Source organism: Anser anser (genome assembly GCF_964211835.1).
Source record: "Anser anser genome assembly, chromosome: 3".
NCBI classification, from domain to species: domain Eukaryota; kingdom Metazoa; phylum Chordata; class Aves; order Anseriformes; family Anatidae; genus Anser; species Anser anser.
The window spans coordinates 34,842,439-34,859,405 of record NC_139722.1 but is presented as its reverse complement, the minus strand read 5'-3'; the positions used below and the strand labels follow the sequence as shown (position 1 = coordinate 34,859,405).

At 37.7% G+C, this 16,967-nt stretch overlaps 1 protein-coding gene across 4 annotated transcripts in view; it reads right to left on the bottom strand.

Annotated features, from left to right (window-relative positions):
• The window catches only part of MEI4 (meiotic double-stranded break formation protein 4), a 162,569-nt gene that overhangs the window by 68,169 nt on the left and 77,433 nt on the right, over positions 1-16,967 (bottom strand). Inside the window, exon 5 of one of the 4 annotated variants that reach the window (XM_083828030.1) lies at positions 8,698-12,391. The exons of 2 other annotated variants lie outside the window; for them this stretch is intronic. In XM_083828030.1, the coding sequence (XP_083684156.1) occupies positions 12,140-12,391 (252 nt within the window). In that variant the 3' untranslated portion in view covers positions 8,698-12,139. Of the gene's footprint in view, positions 1-8,697; positions 12,392-16,967 lie in introns of those variants that run through there. One more of the 4 variants, XM_083828029.1, reaches the window with a different exon arrangement.

Here is a 16,967-nt window from a genome sequence, read left to right as displayed (position 1 = left end):
ATTCTTTTACTGTCAGCTGCTCCCACGTACAGTTACTATTTCCTTTAGGATGATAAACACCAGAGTTGATGTAAGGATAAGATCAGTGGAGCTATCAAAGATTTAAACTGGTGCTGGAGATGGAATCTGAATAAATAACAGGACTTTTAGCTTTGATCTTCCCCTTTCCAAGCCCAACTGATTCTCCTCCGTCTCAGGGACCTTATGCTGACTGTCATTCCAGTTTCCCCTTGGAAGCTTCCCCTGGGCTCATACTTGCCACAAGCTGAGTGAATTAAAAACTGCCCAAAGAAGCATTAACAAACAGAAATGACCGACGACAGTGAATTGACTGCAGGCAGTTATCTTGGGGTGTACTGCAGAATATGGTGTAAAGACCGACTTTAGCTGATGCTGTTGTAAGTAATATGCAAGAAGGCTTAAGGATTGCATTACTGACCCTCTGAAACGTAAGCAGAGTATATAGAGAGAACTTACAAATAACAAATGAGGCAAAGAAATCAACAGGAGTGATTATTCAGAGACATAAATAAAACAGAATTTTTCACTTAACAGAAAAATTAACATTAATGCCTCCAGGAAGAAAACAATCTCAAACGTACTTGAGATTTTAACCCAGGATAATCTCCCTGATCAGACTGCTGAACTGTGATCCAACTCTTAAACCCCATGTACCTTGGAAGCACAGACACTACTATTACCTTTCAGGAATGCTTTTATCCCAAGTTCCCTTTATCCCTTTCCTGGGAGTTCAGGCCTCATGGCTTATCACCTGCCTGAAGCTCTGTTTTCCTGCTTTCTCTAGGACTTCCGTGGACACCCTCCTCAGACTCCTGAGAACTTGATATTTCCTTCTGGGTAGGATGACATTTAAAGCAAAGGGCAGAAACCTTGCACTAGAATTTGTAAATACGCAGGTAATTAGACTCTAGGCAAAGCATAACACATTTACCCAAATTTCTGACAACAGGTATGTCTGAAAGAGATGAATTAGATTTACAAAGAGCAAAGGAGAACCCAGGAATCAGTAAGGCTGCAGACACACCTGCTTTTTTTTTTTTTTTTCTGATTGTAGCTGGAAAGGTCACTTTTCAAAATTACTTCCAGCTGCTAATGACTGGCATCATGATGGCCTACAACCTTCCAGCTGAATTGCTCTTGTGCTAACATCCGAAATCCACCTCAGTTGAAATGAGCTACCATAAAGAGCACATCCATGGTAGACTAACGTTTTTTTTTTTTAACTAAAATACCTGTTTCATTGTGTTCAGAGAGGAACCAAAAGCGTCTAGTCACTTCTTTCTCTGAAAAAAAGCATGCATGTCTAAATACTACTGCAAGAATAAATGGTACTGCTAGTGGACTAAAGTTAAAAATGAATTCAGCAAATATATGGTGGTTTTACATAAGCACCTGCAACATGGACAAGGAAGGCTACAATCACACAAAAGAGAATCAACTCAGTCACATTTAAAATAATTACTCTCCAAGCATAATAATATTATCAGAAAGATATGGTCAAAACATCTCACGGGATATCAACACAAATAAGGCTGGCTGGAAAGACTGAATCATGGGGGAAAGTCGAGAGGGTTAAATGAAAGCAAATAAAGAATATAAGACCTGACCAGGGGCACAGAATATTAAATGGATGTATTCCTGTCTATCAACACTTCGTAGCACATTGCCAAGACAACACATAAAATGATCTGCTGTTCATCAGTCTGGAAATTAGTAAGATATTTTTTCACTTATAAATTCTCATCTTCACTTAAATTGTTGCTGAAAAGAATTCTGTCACTCAGCTTAAAAGCGGATTTGATGGTTTGGTTATGATAAGCACTTTTTTCAAATTTTTTTTGAAAATAGTACATCCAGAGGAAAAATACAAATGGAAAGGAAAGATGCACAGGCTTCTTCACCAGTGTCATCTATAAGGTTTTTGTCTTTTCTGCTCTTTGGGGCAGGAATGTTATGGGAAAATAGGCTTCATGACCCCGTTCTTCTATAATTCTTGCACCATGTGTGCATCCATAAGTTAAAATAGGCTAATTAAAAAATAAACCAGAAACAGGAACAAAAATATCCACTTGCACTAAGCTACTCTGAATAAGGAATGTAAAGTCTAACAGTTATGTTTGTGGGCTTGCAGCAACCAAAATAAAGGTGAAACATCTTGCAGAAATAAAATAGGTAAGACAACCTCTTGAATGTTTCATTATAAAGATGATCACACTATTTCAGTATTTCATCCTTGTTGTTAATGGCCTAACAGGTGCAGATAAACTCTCACTGTGTTGGTCAGCTTAACCAAAGCTGAAGAAGGGAGGGAAGGTGTTAACAGTAATGGTAAACGTGATATTTGCATGCAGTCCAGTCACAGAACGCAACAAAGCGCTTCGACTGGCAATGTTTTCCCCTGTTGAAAACGAGAAACCTTATTTTATTTCAAAATAACCACAAAGGCACTTTGTGTGGAACAGGATCATTAACTTCACAGAGAAATGAATTGAGTGTATGCTGCCTCTAGTACCCTCTCTAACTTTACTATAAACTAGTAGGTTAAAAAAAAAAAAGCGTCAAAAATAATTCCAGTGATATACTTGGCTGACATGTATTCCTTTAACTCACTTGTTTCAATTATTGCCTTAAGTGATTTTCATATTGCAACATAAATTATTTTAAGGAGACTTTCCTTCTCATTTGGAGCAAAAAGCTCAAGGTGCCAAACATAATGCTGAAGTTCACAGTCAGTTTACTTCTTGCAGTTTGGGATGTCATTTTTGTTTTATATAATCATTAGAACCAAAAAAAAAAAAGTGAGCATGTTGCTCAAGAAACTTACATTAATATTACACAGAAATGCCTGTACAATACCTTAGTGCAACAAGGAACTTGGACTTCAGTGGTATCCATGTGGAACAGGCTTCCTTTGTGCTTCTATTAGCTTCTAATATATGAGCGTACTTTCAAAGGAACAAATGGTACAAACTGTTTTCTGAACAGCAGAACAAATTGCTGCACCAAAAATCTATATAAGAATCTATTCCATTATATTCTAATGGTAGCAGACTAACATTTAAAATGTTGCATAATTTTCTACAAAGTCTTTCTATTCAAAAGAGCCTTTAGAAAAACACAAAAAGAGAAAAAAACAAAGACTCCTTTGAAATAAAGGATTTGTTTGTTTGCCTTAAAAAGTAAGTGATAATTAACAGGAAAAATTAACACTGAATGGGATTTTAGCAGTCTTCATTGCCCACTCATGAGGGATTTTTTTTTCTTTTCAACAAAAAACATGAGAAAAGCTTCAACTGGCTCTCTGTTCAGAAAGCAGACTGTGCTTAGTTCTATTAAGAAAATCCTCTTCCACCTCCTCCCTCATCCCCCAGGAGCAAACTGCTCCAGCACGGGTCCCCCACGGGCGGCAGCTCCCCCCAGACCCCCTGCTCCTGCGTGGGCTCCTCTCCACGGGCTGCAGCTCCGGCCCGGGGCCTGCTCCTGCGGGGGCTCTCCATGGGCCGCAGCCTCCTCCAGGCCACATCCACCTGCTCCACCGGGGGCTCCTCCACGGGCTGCAGCGTGGAGATCTGCTCCGTGTGGGACCCATGGGCTGCAGGGGGACAGCCTGCTCCACCAGGGGCCTCTCCACAGGCCGCAGGGGAACTGCTGCTGCCTGCCTGGAGCACCTCCTGCTGCACTGACCCTGGGGTCTGCAGGGCTGGGTCTCACTCTTCGCAGTGGTGTTTCTCTCTCCTCTCTCCCAGCTGCTGTTGCACAGCAGTTTTTTCTCTTCCTTAAATCTGCTCTCCCAGAGGCCCACCCATCATCGCTCCCTGGCTCGGCTCTGGCCAGCAGCGGGTCCCTTTCAGAGCCGGCTGGAGCTGGCTCTGATCTGACATGGGGCAGCTGCTGGGCTCTGCTCACAGAGGCCACCCCCGCAGCCCCCCCACTACCAAAACCTTGCCATGTAAACCCAATACAGCTACAAAATTAATCTTTCATTCTTTCTCTTTTTGGCTCAAGACATGTTTCTTTGTCTCTGGTATGAAAGACAAAACCCAGAATACCCAATGGCCAGAAATAACTTTCCAGAGGATGACACCAGTGCAGGGTTGTGAAGGTCAGAGATGCCCCACTATCTTCCTCAGGTAACAAAAGAAGTAATATACGTGTTCAAAGTCTTTTGTGGATGCAAGCCCTGCTTGTTAATTCTGTACATTGAAAAGGTAATAGAAAATTAGGTTGACACAGTTTTTACTTGCATTCAGCAGAAACACAAAGAAAATGCTTCACTAAATCCATGTAGCTCATTTATGTAAAAACAGATTATGCTCTGTATTTCCTTTATAATAATACCTTTTCTTTCAATGTTTTATCTTCTTACAGTATGCAATAGCAATTTACAAGAGTTTCAACTCTGTAGCTTTCTCCTGAGCTTTTACTCCATAATATTCTTCTATCTGTACAAACTTGGATGAATGTATCACAGAGTAAACTTAAGAAATCTGCAGGTGTCACCATGCAGGGGTCAGGGAGGACACAGTTATTCTGGAGGAGAGAATCAGGCTTCAAACTTCATAAACTAGAAAGGTGCTCAAAAACTATAACTAAATTCAATAATAATAACCGCAAAAAGTTATGCTTTGACAGAAGAAATACCAGAAACAGCAGCTGACAAAAGATGGCAAGAAACCTCAGAAACTTCTTGGAGAAGTAACCAACACCAGGGCTAAAATCTGCAGTGTCGGGTTTCTAATGCTGTTGTGATGCCAAAAATGCTGACGAATGCATCTATGCTTTTTAAACCCCACTTGCTGAATTGGTGGATTCTGGATGGTACCAGAATTAGCCTTCATCTATTCATGTGTCTCTGTCAACTACAGAAATGTGCAAAGAAAGAAGATTGCCTTTTTTAAGAACCCCTAACAACAATTTTTCTTGGGACTCTGTTCACTGGAGCATTTTCCTGGCTGGCAAAGATTGTTCCTTGAAGCATAGTTTGACAGAGATGTCTCCAACCTGATGTCTTACTTCATAGTATTTTCAAGACTGGTAAGCAGGTGACTTGCAAACAGTGCTCTTCTCAAAGATAAGCCTCTCTTCAGTATAGCAATAACAACTGTGGGCATAACCCCGAAAAATTTGGGATGAATTTGAAATCAGCAAGTTTACAAAAAATCATGTTGAAGAAATGGCTTAGTTAAATCAGGGATAAAAACCAACTTTACCTGTTTGATTAGTTAAGAAGGTGCAGACTAAGTAAATGTGCTTAAAAGAAAAATGGGAAAACTAAAAGTAAACACAATTAGGGAGGATGAAACAATTTATATAAGGGGAGGTGATTTAAAGTAGCTCTAGGTGAAACATACCATCTGGATTACATTGCTGTAACTCTATCTGAAATCAAGCTGATAAGAACTGCAGAACAGGAAAAGACCTTTTCTGTCATGCAACAGTAGAAAAAGTACAAACCAGAAAAGCTACAGGCATAAAGCTGAGCAAAGCTCCTTTGAGCTCTAAAGAGAAATGTACATACATGGAGAGCTGTTCAGAGAATGAAAACAAAGAAAAAAAGAAAACCTCAAAACTTCATCCAAAACCTTTGCTTTTCCTATTTTTAGTTTTAGCATCATGAATAATTAAAAACATTTTAAAACTTGCCCTTTTTTCTTTATTAAACTGAAAATAATGTAAGATTCTAATCCTTTGATTATAACCCAAATGTAGTTTTCATCTACTTCTTTCTCAAGCTGATCATTGAGTTCTGTGCAGGGTCACTAAGGTACAGAGTTTATTCATGGGGTAGGACTGGAAGAAGCTGAAAGTGAGTCAGTGAGGGAGTGAGATGACACTAAATATCAATCTAACTGATATTTAGCTAAATATCAATCTAATTTTGTCCTTGTCTTTCCTCTCTCCTCTGTGAAAAGAAGGGTAAGTGATTAAGTTTTTTATTTTATTTTATTTTTTTACAGTACCAATCCCTCTGCCCATTGCATCTCATTTTGTGGCCCAGCCATACGATATTCCCATATTCCTCATCTCACCTAACACTGCCAGCAATGTCAAAATCTCCTGCTCTTCTGAAACCTCCTTCCTTCTCATTCTTCTTTCCAGTCTATTTTTCGGTTGAGCTACTTTTCCCCTTATTTCCCCTTATCCTTGCTCTTCACTTCTGCTTTGTATAACAAATTATGGGTTGGGCTTTTCACCTCTGAGAAGTTTTGTTTTACTCCACTCAGTTGTCCCTCCAGGCCACATATACTCATGAGTTGTGGAACTAATAGAAAAGCAGAAGTTGTAAGATGTATTTTGGTCTGGTGAAACAGTCACTGAGTCTTCTGTTCCCATTACCAGCAAAAGACCTAGATTCCTTTGCCTAGATCAATAAAATATGACCATATACTAATCCACCCCAAATCTACAGCTTTTTAAAAGTCTAAGGTAAACTGCGTTTTAGAGTAAATGCTTTTAAACAAATGTGATGTCAATTCTGAATTTTCAGAGCTAGATCCTCCCGAAATACAGACATAATCTTAATTACACTACCAATGACTTTCAAAGTGATTTATATCATGGTACTTCACAGACAGCTTTCAATCAAACTGAGGGCAGCATATAAGGCTGAGGATCTCAATGTCGTCTTTACCTCATTCTTCAACAGTGAGGTCTCCCAGGACTTTCTGCTTCGTGAAAGCATTCAAGGAGAGGAACTATCAGCAGTATATGAAGATCAATTTAATGTTTTATTTGCAAGATTTCAGCTCATACAAGTCCATGGGATCAAGGGGTCTACATCCATGATTGCTGAAAGAACTTGTCAATGTCCTTGCAGGGCTGCTTTGCATCATCTTTGAAAGGTGACAGAGATCAGGTGAGGTCCCTGGCAATGGAAGACAATGTCACACCTATCTGTCTTCAAAAAAGACCAAAAAGTCAACCTGAGGAACTACAGGCCAGTCAGCCTTACTTTACTTCCTGGGAAAAATCACAGAGAGAGTCCTTCTCAGAGCACTTTTCTGGACATGTGGACAAGAAAAATAAGTGGAATGGATTCACTAAAGATAAATCATGCCACACCAACCTGATTGCCTTTTAGGATAAAATGACTGGATTTGGGGATGACTTCAGCAAGGTTCCCACACTGCCTCTCACAGCATTCTTGTATCCAAATTAGGATGTTACTGTCTAGATGAGTGAATAAACAGGTGGGTTGAAAAATTATTTGGTGGTCAAGCTCACACAGTAGTGGTTAACGGGTTGTACTTTTATGTCTGCCACAACTGGAGTATCACAAGGAGATATCCTGGAGGAAGTGATGGAGTGCATCCTCATCAAATTTGCAGATGGCACCAAATTAGGAGTCGCAGCCAATATGCTTGAGAGCAGGGCTGCCATCAGAGGGACCTAGACAGCATGGAAGAATGAGCCGACAGAGAATATGAAATTCAGCAAGGACAAATGCAAGACGTGCCACCCAGTAAGTAAGAGCTCCTTGCAGTGATACAGGCTAGGAATGCCTGGCTGGGGAGCAGCTCTGTTGGCAAAGCCCTGGAAGCTCTGGTGGGCAGTGAGCTAAGCGTGAGCCTACATGCCCCTGGCAGCAACAAGGACCAACAGTGTCCTGGGCTGTGTCAGCAGGAGTACAGATCAAGGGAAGGGATGACCCACCTCTACTCAGCACTTCTTATTCCACATCCAGGCTCTCGCTGCCCATTTTGGGCCCTCCAGGAAAAAGAGGATTAATTGAAGTGCATTCAGTGGAGGGCCACCAGGATGGTCAAGGATGGAGCATCTGCCCTGTGAGGTGGCTTAAGAGAGCTGGGCTTGTTCAGTCTGGGACAGAAATGTTTCCAGGAGGACCTGAAAGCAGCCTCTAGTGCCACCTGGAAGAAGGTATGAAGGAGACATGGGGAAGATATGAAGGAGACAGAGCCAGGCTCTGTGTAGTGGGAAGACTAAAGACGGTGAGCATAAAACAAACAGAGGTTCAGACTGTTTAAAGCAAAACCTTTTTCACTGTGAAAACGGTCAAGCAGGAGAGTAGGTTATCCAGAGAGGCAGTGCAGTCTCTGTCTTTGGAGTTTTAAACACCTGACTGGATACTGAACTAGCAACAAGCAACTTGGTCTGACCCTACAGCTAACCCTGCTTCAAACAGGAGGTTGGACTGGAGACCTTTGGAGGTCCCTTCCAACACGAATTATCCTACGATCATACAAATGTCAGACGAATGTTGTGCCACAGTAAACTAGAAAGCGTTACTCTGTATCAGCTAGTAATGCAAAGATAACTGGAACAAAAAATAAAAAAAAAATATTATGGCATTAAAAAGAGGTAAAATTTAATTAGCACTACTACCAATATATACAAGCAATAATTATCTCAAATCAGTAAACCACATATAGATTATAAAAAGATTCCAAATAAAATTTTGGAAAAACATCCTCAGAGAGTTCACTTCAAAATCCCAACCATTATTGTCATTAGCAGGTATGTAAAATTTTTTAGTTAGCAGAAGAGCCAGCGGAGCAGCAATAGAATAAAAAATTATTTTTCTTGTATCATAATTTTTCTACTCTCATAAAATGAGACACTCTACCATAAAATTCTTTTTAAAACAGATGCAGACTGGTACAAAACATAGTCACGGGGGAAGCTATGAATGTGGCAAAGTAACAAATTACAAGATCATAAACAGCTGTCTGGCTACTAATTAACACGCACTGCTAATTTGACCATATAAATATATAATTTGACAGCATGTGTATATATATATATATAAATACACACACACATCTATATAAAACCCTAAATACTTTGCATTTTCAGAACATTAGCATTTTGCCAAATTCTAACATATATATATATATATATTCACAAAAAGAAAATCATCAAGACAAAAGAAATATCCTCGAACTGTTAATTGTAAACCTATATGGCTAACCCAGGTCAAACATTCCAGGAAGCAACAATAAGTCAGACTTCTTTCAGAGTTCTTCTTCTAGTGTTATCTAGTCTATAGGTCTAGGACAGGCTATGCTCAGCACCTGGGGCTTCTCAACTGTTCTTTTGAGTCATCTTTCTCCATTCAGCAAAGACCACATGTAATTTTCTCCAGATTTGGGAATCCTCTCTGGAGGCTAGATGTTTAAAAGGTGGATGTTGATGTCCCTATTTAGTAGATATTGTAAGACTTGGAGGAAGTTCAAATTGCAGGAAGGTTTCCTCCAACTGCGATGCAAAACCTCACTTCAGAATATATGCCTGTAATTTCTAACTCCAAGGACTGGCTCCATCATCACATTTTATTTCAAAACTAAATACAGTGATGCCTACTCAAGTCACATCTAATAGTCACTGGACAAAAGCAGAAATTGTCTGAAAAGCCTGGACTTAAATCTAAGATATCCTACCCCTAAAAACAAAGATATATCAAGGGTAGGATTTACTTCTCACATTAAGACACCTAAGTGCACGTTCTTTTCATAAGGAGCTACATATCTAAGTCTGTATTACCTGCTTGACTCAGTTGCCTAAACAGAGGCATTTAGTGACAATGCCACTAAAGATGCTCCAGGGTATCAGAGGCATTTACTTGAAGACAATGAATGTGACACAGGACTTAAAGAAGATCTGCACTCCTTTGCAGTAGCAGCTGAAGATTCAGCACAAAACATTAGGGTACTTTTAAAGTTTTTCATAGAAAGATTAGACATCTCAACCACATGGAGACCTCTAAACATCTACATTTCTGCATCTTCATATTGAAGAAAGTCCCATCTTGGTGAAAAATCTCTTCAAGAAACACAAGACAACAAACTAATAACTATCCTGGTTGCAGAGGCTATTGCTCCCACCACAGCTAAGATGGGCTTGCTAACATGGATTAACCACACTATTTAATTTTGCACTAAAACAGAAGACTAGGAGAGCTCCAGAGAGCAGTTAATAGTACTTTTGCTAGTAATTGTCTAAACTGCTACAATGGTATTACAAGGGGGACTCTCACCCTGCCCCAGCATTTTCAGAACTGCAAACTAAACTTCCACATTCTTGTCAGATTTCATAAACCATGTCTCAGTTCAGCAGTTGTTTCAAAACTGATGAAGGATGCATATATTTCCCCAAACAACCATTGCTCTTCCAGTAGCCTAGAGAGTTTGCTCGAGAGAAAATGGCACAATATGCAAGGAAGAAAGCAATGACATCAATAAAAAAAATATTAATAGACCAACAGATCAGGAAATATGCAGTGATGTGCAATCTGTTTTTGAAACTATTCTCTTTCAGAACAGGAGTCTTGAAACAAAACCCATTTTGCTGTTTTTCAGATTCCAGTATCCTCCTGTGATATCATTTCTTTGCAAAACACTTTTGAAGTGTTTTTTTTTTTTATGCTAAAATGACTGAATATTGCTTAAATTATTACATCAATTATGTACAAGTTCCCTTTTGCTTATTCCCCTTTCCTTGATCTTTTTGTAAACATGCTTTCAGTGCTGTTACAGGAGTGATGTAAGGATGTGGAAGAACTGATCCTTTACCTTGACCAAACAAGAATTAATAGAACAGTAAAAAAAAAAAAAATGGCACAGTAGTTCCTGAGTGGCTGCCAAACATATGTCCTTATTTATGTACCTTTATTTTCTTTCATTTGGCTAAACGTATCTGACTTTCTAATGTGAATATTCTGGAACACTTGCTTTGCAAATCAAACAGACTTCTGTTGAAAGAAAGTTTGCTAAAAGAAAGGATTAAACAAATGTTACACTATGATATACCAAATACTAAGTTTAAGAAACATAACAATGTTGGACAGTATATAAACAATTATATGAATATCTTTCACGAGCCAATTCAACATCAAAATAACTGGTTTTACAAATACTACTATTTTTTAACCTATGTAGAAAAAATAGGTTTATTATCTCAAATAAGTGCATCCAAGTTAACAAGATAAATTATTTACAGTACTGAAAATGCCATGTTTCGGATAATTTTTGGACATAAAAATTGGTCTTTAAAAAGTGTAGAGGAAAGGATAAGGACAAATGCTAAAAATGTTTTAGATTTTTAGTTTTAGACTATACACTACAAGGAGACATAACAAAACTCTAATGTTGTTTATCTACTAGAAAAAACGCTGTCATTATAAAAATTACCCCCCCCACCACCTCTAATTTATTAAATCCTCTCTGGATCAGTTAAGCCATTGTTGAACTCATTTTACAGGCCTTTTATGTTTCTATTAACATGTGACGTTAATTATTACTATGAATACAATTATATTGCACAAAAATAAAATGTAAAAAAAGGACAACAAACAACCATACAAATGAGATTTTATCAATGTTCATTGATTTTGAACAGAATGATTTAAAGCAATCATAAAAGGAGTTAAATTTAATCAATCTTTGAAATCATTAGTCAACTCAGAGTAAATTAGGCCTACTGTTTACACACATGGAGGAAAGCCAAGCAATATACAATGAGAGTAAGAAAGTTGTAAAACTAAGCATCAGATTTTATTTTGCTCAGATAATAATTATTTTGATTAAATCAGAAACTAAGACCGTCCTAGGAGAATAGGTATTGATAAGTTACCACGTTTAAAAATAAACATTTTTTTTCTGATTCCATTATCAGACAGCAATCTTTGCTCCATCATACTGAGCATGTCATTGCCATTTTTTGCCCAGATGTTCAGTCTTTTATTTCGTATTATCTATATGCCCAACCATCGAATGTCTCCCATGCACACAGAAGCTACAGAACTCTGTTTCCTAATGTGAAAGCCTAGGTCTACACACCCATTATTTCTTGGCTTTAAAGTTCATAGTGCATATTGAGCATCACCTGAAACAATTTTCTTTGGTACCATTTTCACTATGTATGCAAACACCAACGTATTGTTTTCCGTTACAATAAATAGCTTTTATTCAAAACAGCATCTGGATTATTACATTTCTTGTATATTTAAAATTGGAAATAAATTGCGTTATCTCTGAAACTGCTGTATAGCATAGTAGTTTCAAGTAAATGTTTTCCAGTAACTACAATTTTCCTGTCTGGCTCAAACATTTTCCAATGCAGTCCCACAACAAAGGCACTGTTAAGAAGTAGGTTGGTTATTTTAATCAATTTGTATTTGAGCTGAATTCAAAAGAACACTCACTCTCCATAAATATAAAGAAAACAAAGGGAATTCATCTGAAAGGTGAAGAATAATTTGATCAAGGTTCTTCAGAAATTTGATTTTTTCTTCTCCATCACAGTCCAAGCTTGAAATATTACTTTCTTCTGTCTCATATTGAAGAAGTTGTTCCAGAATCATGAACAAAGAAAAAATATTTTCATACTGAGTAATGTCATACATTTCATGGATCTGGGAATAAAGGAAAATCAATGCATAAGCACAGTGTGAAAATGTTTCTAAAGCCCACCATCTTGGATGACAGTTTAAGGAATAATGTTAAAATTTGCAGTAATATATAGTACTTATGTAATTAGAATGGCTATATATTCAGACACAATTACTTCTAAGAAATGTTTTCCTCTATGTGGTAACAGCCAAACAACTAACTCAATCAAATTGCCATATCAAAGGTCAGCACGACCTCCTGTCCTGGAGTCAAAGGAGGTTTTCTCTACCTAATTATCCACACGCTGTGACATATAATAATGATCTACAATTCAACAACAACAGCTTTGTTTTAGACTTATACTTAAAGCTGGTGGATTTTCATGAGAAATTAAAAAAGTAAAAAACTCTCTCAATTGTCATCTATTCAAATGATGCTTCTAGAAAGCAAATAAAAACTCAGGGTTCTTGCTCTCAGTAGAAAATGTCCAAATCAGTATCCATATCTGACTCAATTACAAAGGGGAAGTGCCAGTTTGTCAAGTAAGTTTGCTGACCAAACTTAGAATTTATTATAAACATTAGTGCTATCTGACGTAAATGCAACTGTCCTGTATTTGGAAACCACAGTTTCAATCTGAAATTTTAGAATCTTTGTTGTATGCAAGGAATAACTGATAAGATAAAACCATAAACCTTGGGGAATTATCTTTTTGGAATGAAATTCTATGTCCTACTTAACAGTAAAATCTATCAGTAATATTTCAGAACAAGGTCATCTAAAAGACTGCAATTATGGTAGCTGGTTGATCAGAACTCAAAGGTTAATCATACCTGCTAGAAAATCAATTATGTACTTTAGAAAATGGACCAATAGCTCTAGCAAACCTAAACAACTGTTTAGGCCTAGAGTACAAAGCTATAGGCTTTGACATAGGCCTATGAAATCAGTATGAAATCATTTTACCACCCTAAACTATATACTGCTAGATTTTCCAGTGTATAAAATTTATTACGTAACAATTGCTTTTATAGATCAGGTAAGTGATTCTTGATCCCACTAGAATCTAATAAAAAGACAGCATTTTGCCTTCTCCTGGTAAGGCACCTTCAGTAGATGGTGGTTCAAGGGAGTGTTTAGTTTGTGCTTCTCTTAAACCTAAAATCCGTGTTTGAGGCTCTCCAGTGTAATGTCTTTCAGGTAACCTCCTATGTCAAGGACAGCAGTAAGACACCACAGCCATCTGACTGCAAAGCCTTGATGGGGCAAAGTCATTTTGCTGAATTTTCCAGACATTGTAAAAATTAGGATAATTGATGAAAATATTATCCCTAGCCTTGCAAGTTCCAGTTATGTCTCTCTGGATCTTGGTAAGAAAAAACCCGCAGTCCAAAAGCTACCGCCAATTCAATATTGACATTCTTATCACAACAGATAAAAAAAAAAAGCATGATATTAAGTATTTGTAAAGTCCAATTAAATCCAACTGTATAATTAGGAAAATCCTTTTTATAACTTGACAATGTAACTTGCATGGTTTAAAGGGTTCTTTCCTTCTGTTGCATGCTAGAAGACACTATCATGTCATCACTGCTTGGCTAGCGCTCTGAAAATACATTTTCTTTCCCTCAGTAACAGTGCATTCACAGCTTATTAATTTGTGTTAGTCCCTCATTAAATATTATAGAAAAAAATAACATACAATGGTAAAGTATGATTCTGAGGAGAAAAATGACTATGCAGAAACATAATTTGAAGTTCTATGCTTCTAGCTGCTGTAATGTGGGTATTAGAAGTACAATTTTACAAGGAAAAACCTTTGTTTGATTCATAAGTGTTGGCCTTACAAATTCACTAAGATCTTCCTTTCACATGAGTAATCAATAGAAAACGTTTTAGAAAGCAAATTATGTCACTTCACTTATCCCTATAACCTCAGGCTCTTCCAAGCAGCTAAGCAACTGTGTTACTTTCAGTGGGTCTCAAAAAGTGCAACTAATTGCGACTTAGTAAACTATCTAATTGATTATGGATAATAGAAACCACAAGCTAGCTAATTATCTTTCATCTGCAAATACTACTGCACTAAAATAAAATGGGTTTAGCCACACAGAAAGGGTAGGTCTGATGGCAAGGAGGAAGCATTTATTGAGGTAATTGCTTTTCAGGGGGCAAATGCACTTCAAAATAGTTTTATAATACCACGAAAAAAAATCAGTCTAGAACATTTGCCGGCTCAAGGCTTATTAACCTTTCCAACCCATTTAATAATGTGAACAAAACATGTCTCCAGTTCTTTTCCCAGATGTTTTTGTGTAGCGCTAATTGATGCAATTACTACCAACGTAAATCTATGCCACAGAATTAGTAGAGGAATATTTTTACTGCTACCGATGGTTAGTTAGATAACAAACCTATTCTTCTTGCTCACCAGTGTGTTAACGTGGGTAGCAGCATATACACGTGTACACAACCATACATATGCACACAAAAAGCTAGTCCATCCAAGAAAGTTCAGAGGTATGTTCATAAAGCAAACCTTCTATATAGACTATAATTTCAAGATATATTAATACTAATTTTAATGAAGTCTTACATGAACTCTGTTTTTCTCAGAAAGAATTTAAAGATAAACATACTTTTTACAGATCAGATTGCTATGGACTGTGGATTTTGGATACTTTTTTTTTTTTTGATGGGATCAGTTCTTGCTGACTTTTCCTCACAAGGTATATGGAAATACGTTTATTAACAATAAGGTGTATTTTGCAAGCACCACATTTTTTAATTTAACTTTTGAAATTTTCCTATTCTGATTTCTCAATCCAATTTTTTTTTTCAAAGTAAAATAACTTAAAAATTATTAATTATATAAGACTGAGCTTTACATAAGATGGAAAAAAAGGACTATGGGGATCTCCATTAAATGATCTGCTAATCAGAATTCATGTATTTACATCACCAAGTTGAGAATGGAGGAAATGAATAAAAAGTTGCAATTAATTTTCCTGTCTTCTTCAACATTACAGGGTGACCACCACGAACAGCACACCTTTTTACTACATAATCTGAAAGCCTAGAAGAAAGTCTAACCTGCCTTTTAACTATTATAAAACAAACAAAACAGTAATAACATGTTAAACATCAACAGTGTTATATTCTCCTGTTACATCGATTTATAAGAAATCTCATGCTATTAGTAAAATAGCCCATGCCACTCTTCCAGGTCACACAGGAGTTGCTCCAAGGAGCAATACAAGTGAGCAGGAGACCAGTGGTGCCCTGGAGCAGGGAGGTCCAGCAGCCTGCTATACTGCTGGCCACGTGCTCCCTACTTTGGGCCGCAGCTAGCTCATGCATTTGCATACCACATCTGGGCCAGGGCAATCCCAAGCACAAATACAGGCTGGATAGAGAACAGACTGAGAGGAGAATGAGAAGGACCTGGCGGTGCTGGTTGACAAGAAACTCTGCATAAGCAAGCAATGGGCATTTGCAGCCCAGAAAGCCTACCGTATCCTGGGCTGCATCAAAAACAGTGTGGTCAGAAGGGCAAAGGAGGTGATTCTTCCCCTCTCTTGTTGGCACAAAGCCAACAGCACCCACCATATAAGAAAGCACACACTAAGGTAACTGAGGTTATCCCTAATTGCTGTTTAGTGTTTAAATAACATGCTGATAAGCATCTCTAAAATATTTTAAGGCAGGCACACATGAAAGACTTCACAGGAAATCTTTTTGTTCTGAATTTAATACCATTGTCTCTTGTTAAAATGTAATTACCTTACAAATTGCCGTGCCTCAGGATACAGTCTTGAGCTGATTAGCATTTCTCTTTAATTGCTTTTTGTTTTGTGTTTTTGAAATGCATAGTTCCCTAAAATCAGTCCCAGTAATCATAATCTCCATTACCCACATCAATATCCACCTGCCAAGAAAGTTCAAACTGATTTACACCCTCTTTCAGTATCTAAAGCAAAATTCACACACCCTACAATTCCTTAGTTAAATTTATAGTTAAAAAAAAATCTTTTCAAAGCATTTTTGATCTTTTGTTCAATGGGATCTGAAATTCTAGCTTTTCATGTCTTTATGGATGCTATCACTTTCTCCTCAAGTAGCTCAGTACGATTCAAACATTCTACTTACAAATTAAGACAAAACTTGCCTGCAGAAAGGCTCAAGGAATAACTAATGTTTGTGAAAGTTCAATTGAAGAGGGGAGAATGTCAGTTAAACTCTCAGAACAAATGAATCTGCTGCTACAGTGCGTGCTGTGACTACAGTTCTGAGCAACATTCTGTCAACATCATCTTGCACATCCCAGCCAGACTCACCCTGGGCTTTTTTTGTGAGATGTCTGAGAAGCAGCTGTAAGAATCCTCTGAAAATTGTCTGTCCAGAAACGGTAATTTGGCATACCATGGAAAACACTTCTGATAGCAAAGGGAACAAGCCCTTTAAATTCTATCACCCAAGGGGAAGATGTTTATCCTAGAAACATCTATGCATCGTGCCTCTTCCATGCATCATTTACCAGGGTCACTGGTACTAGTCCTTGAACACTGAATTTCAAGAAATACTCAGGCCTTCTTAAGC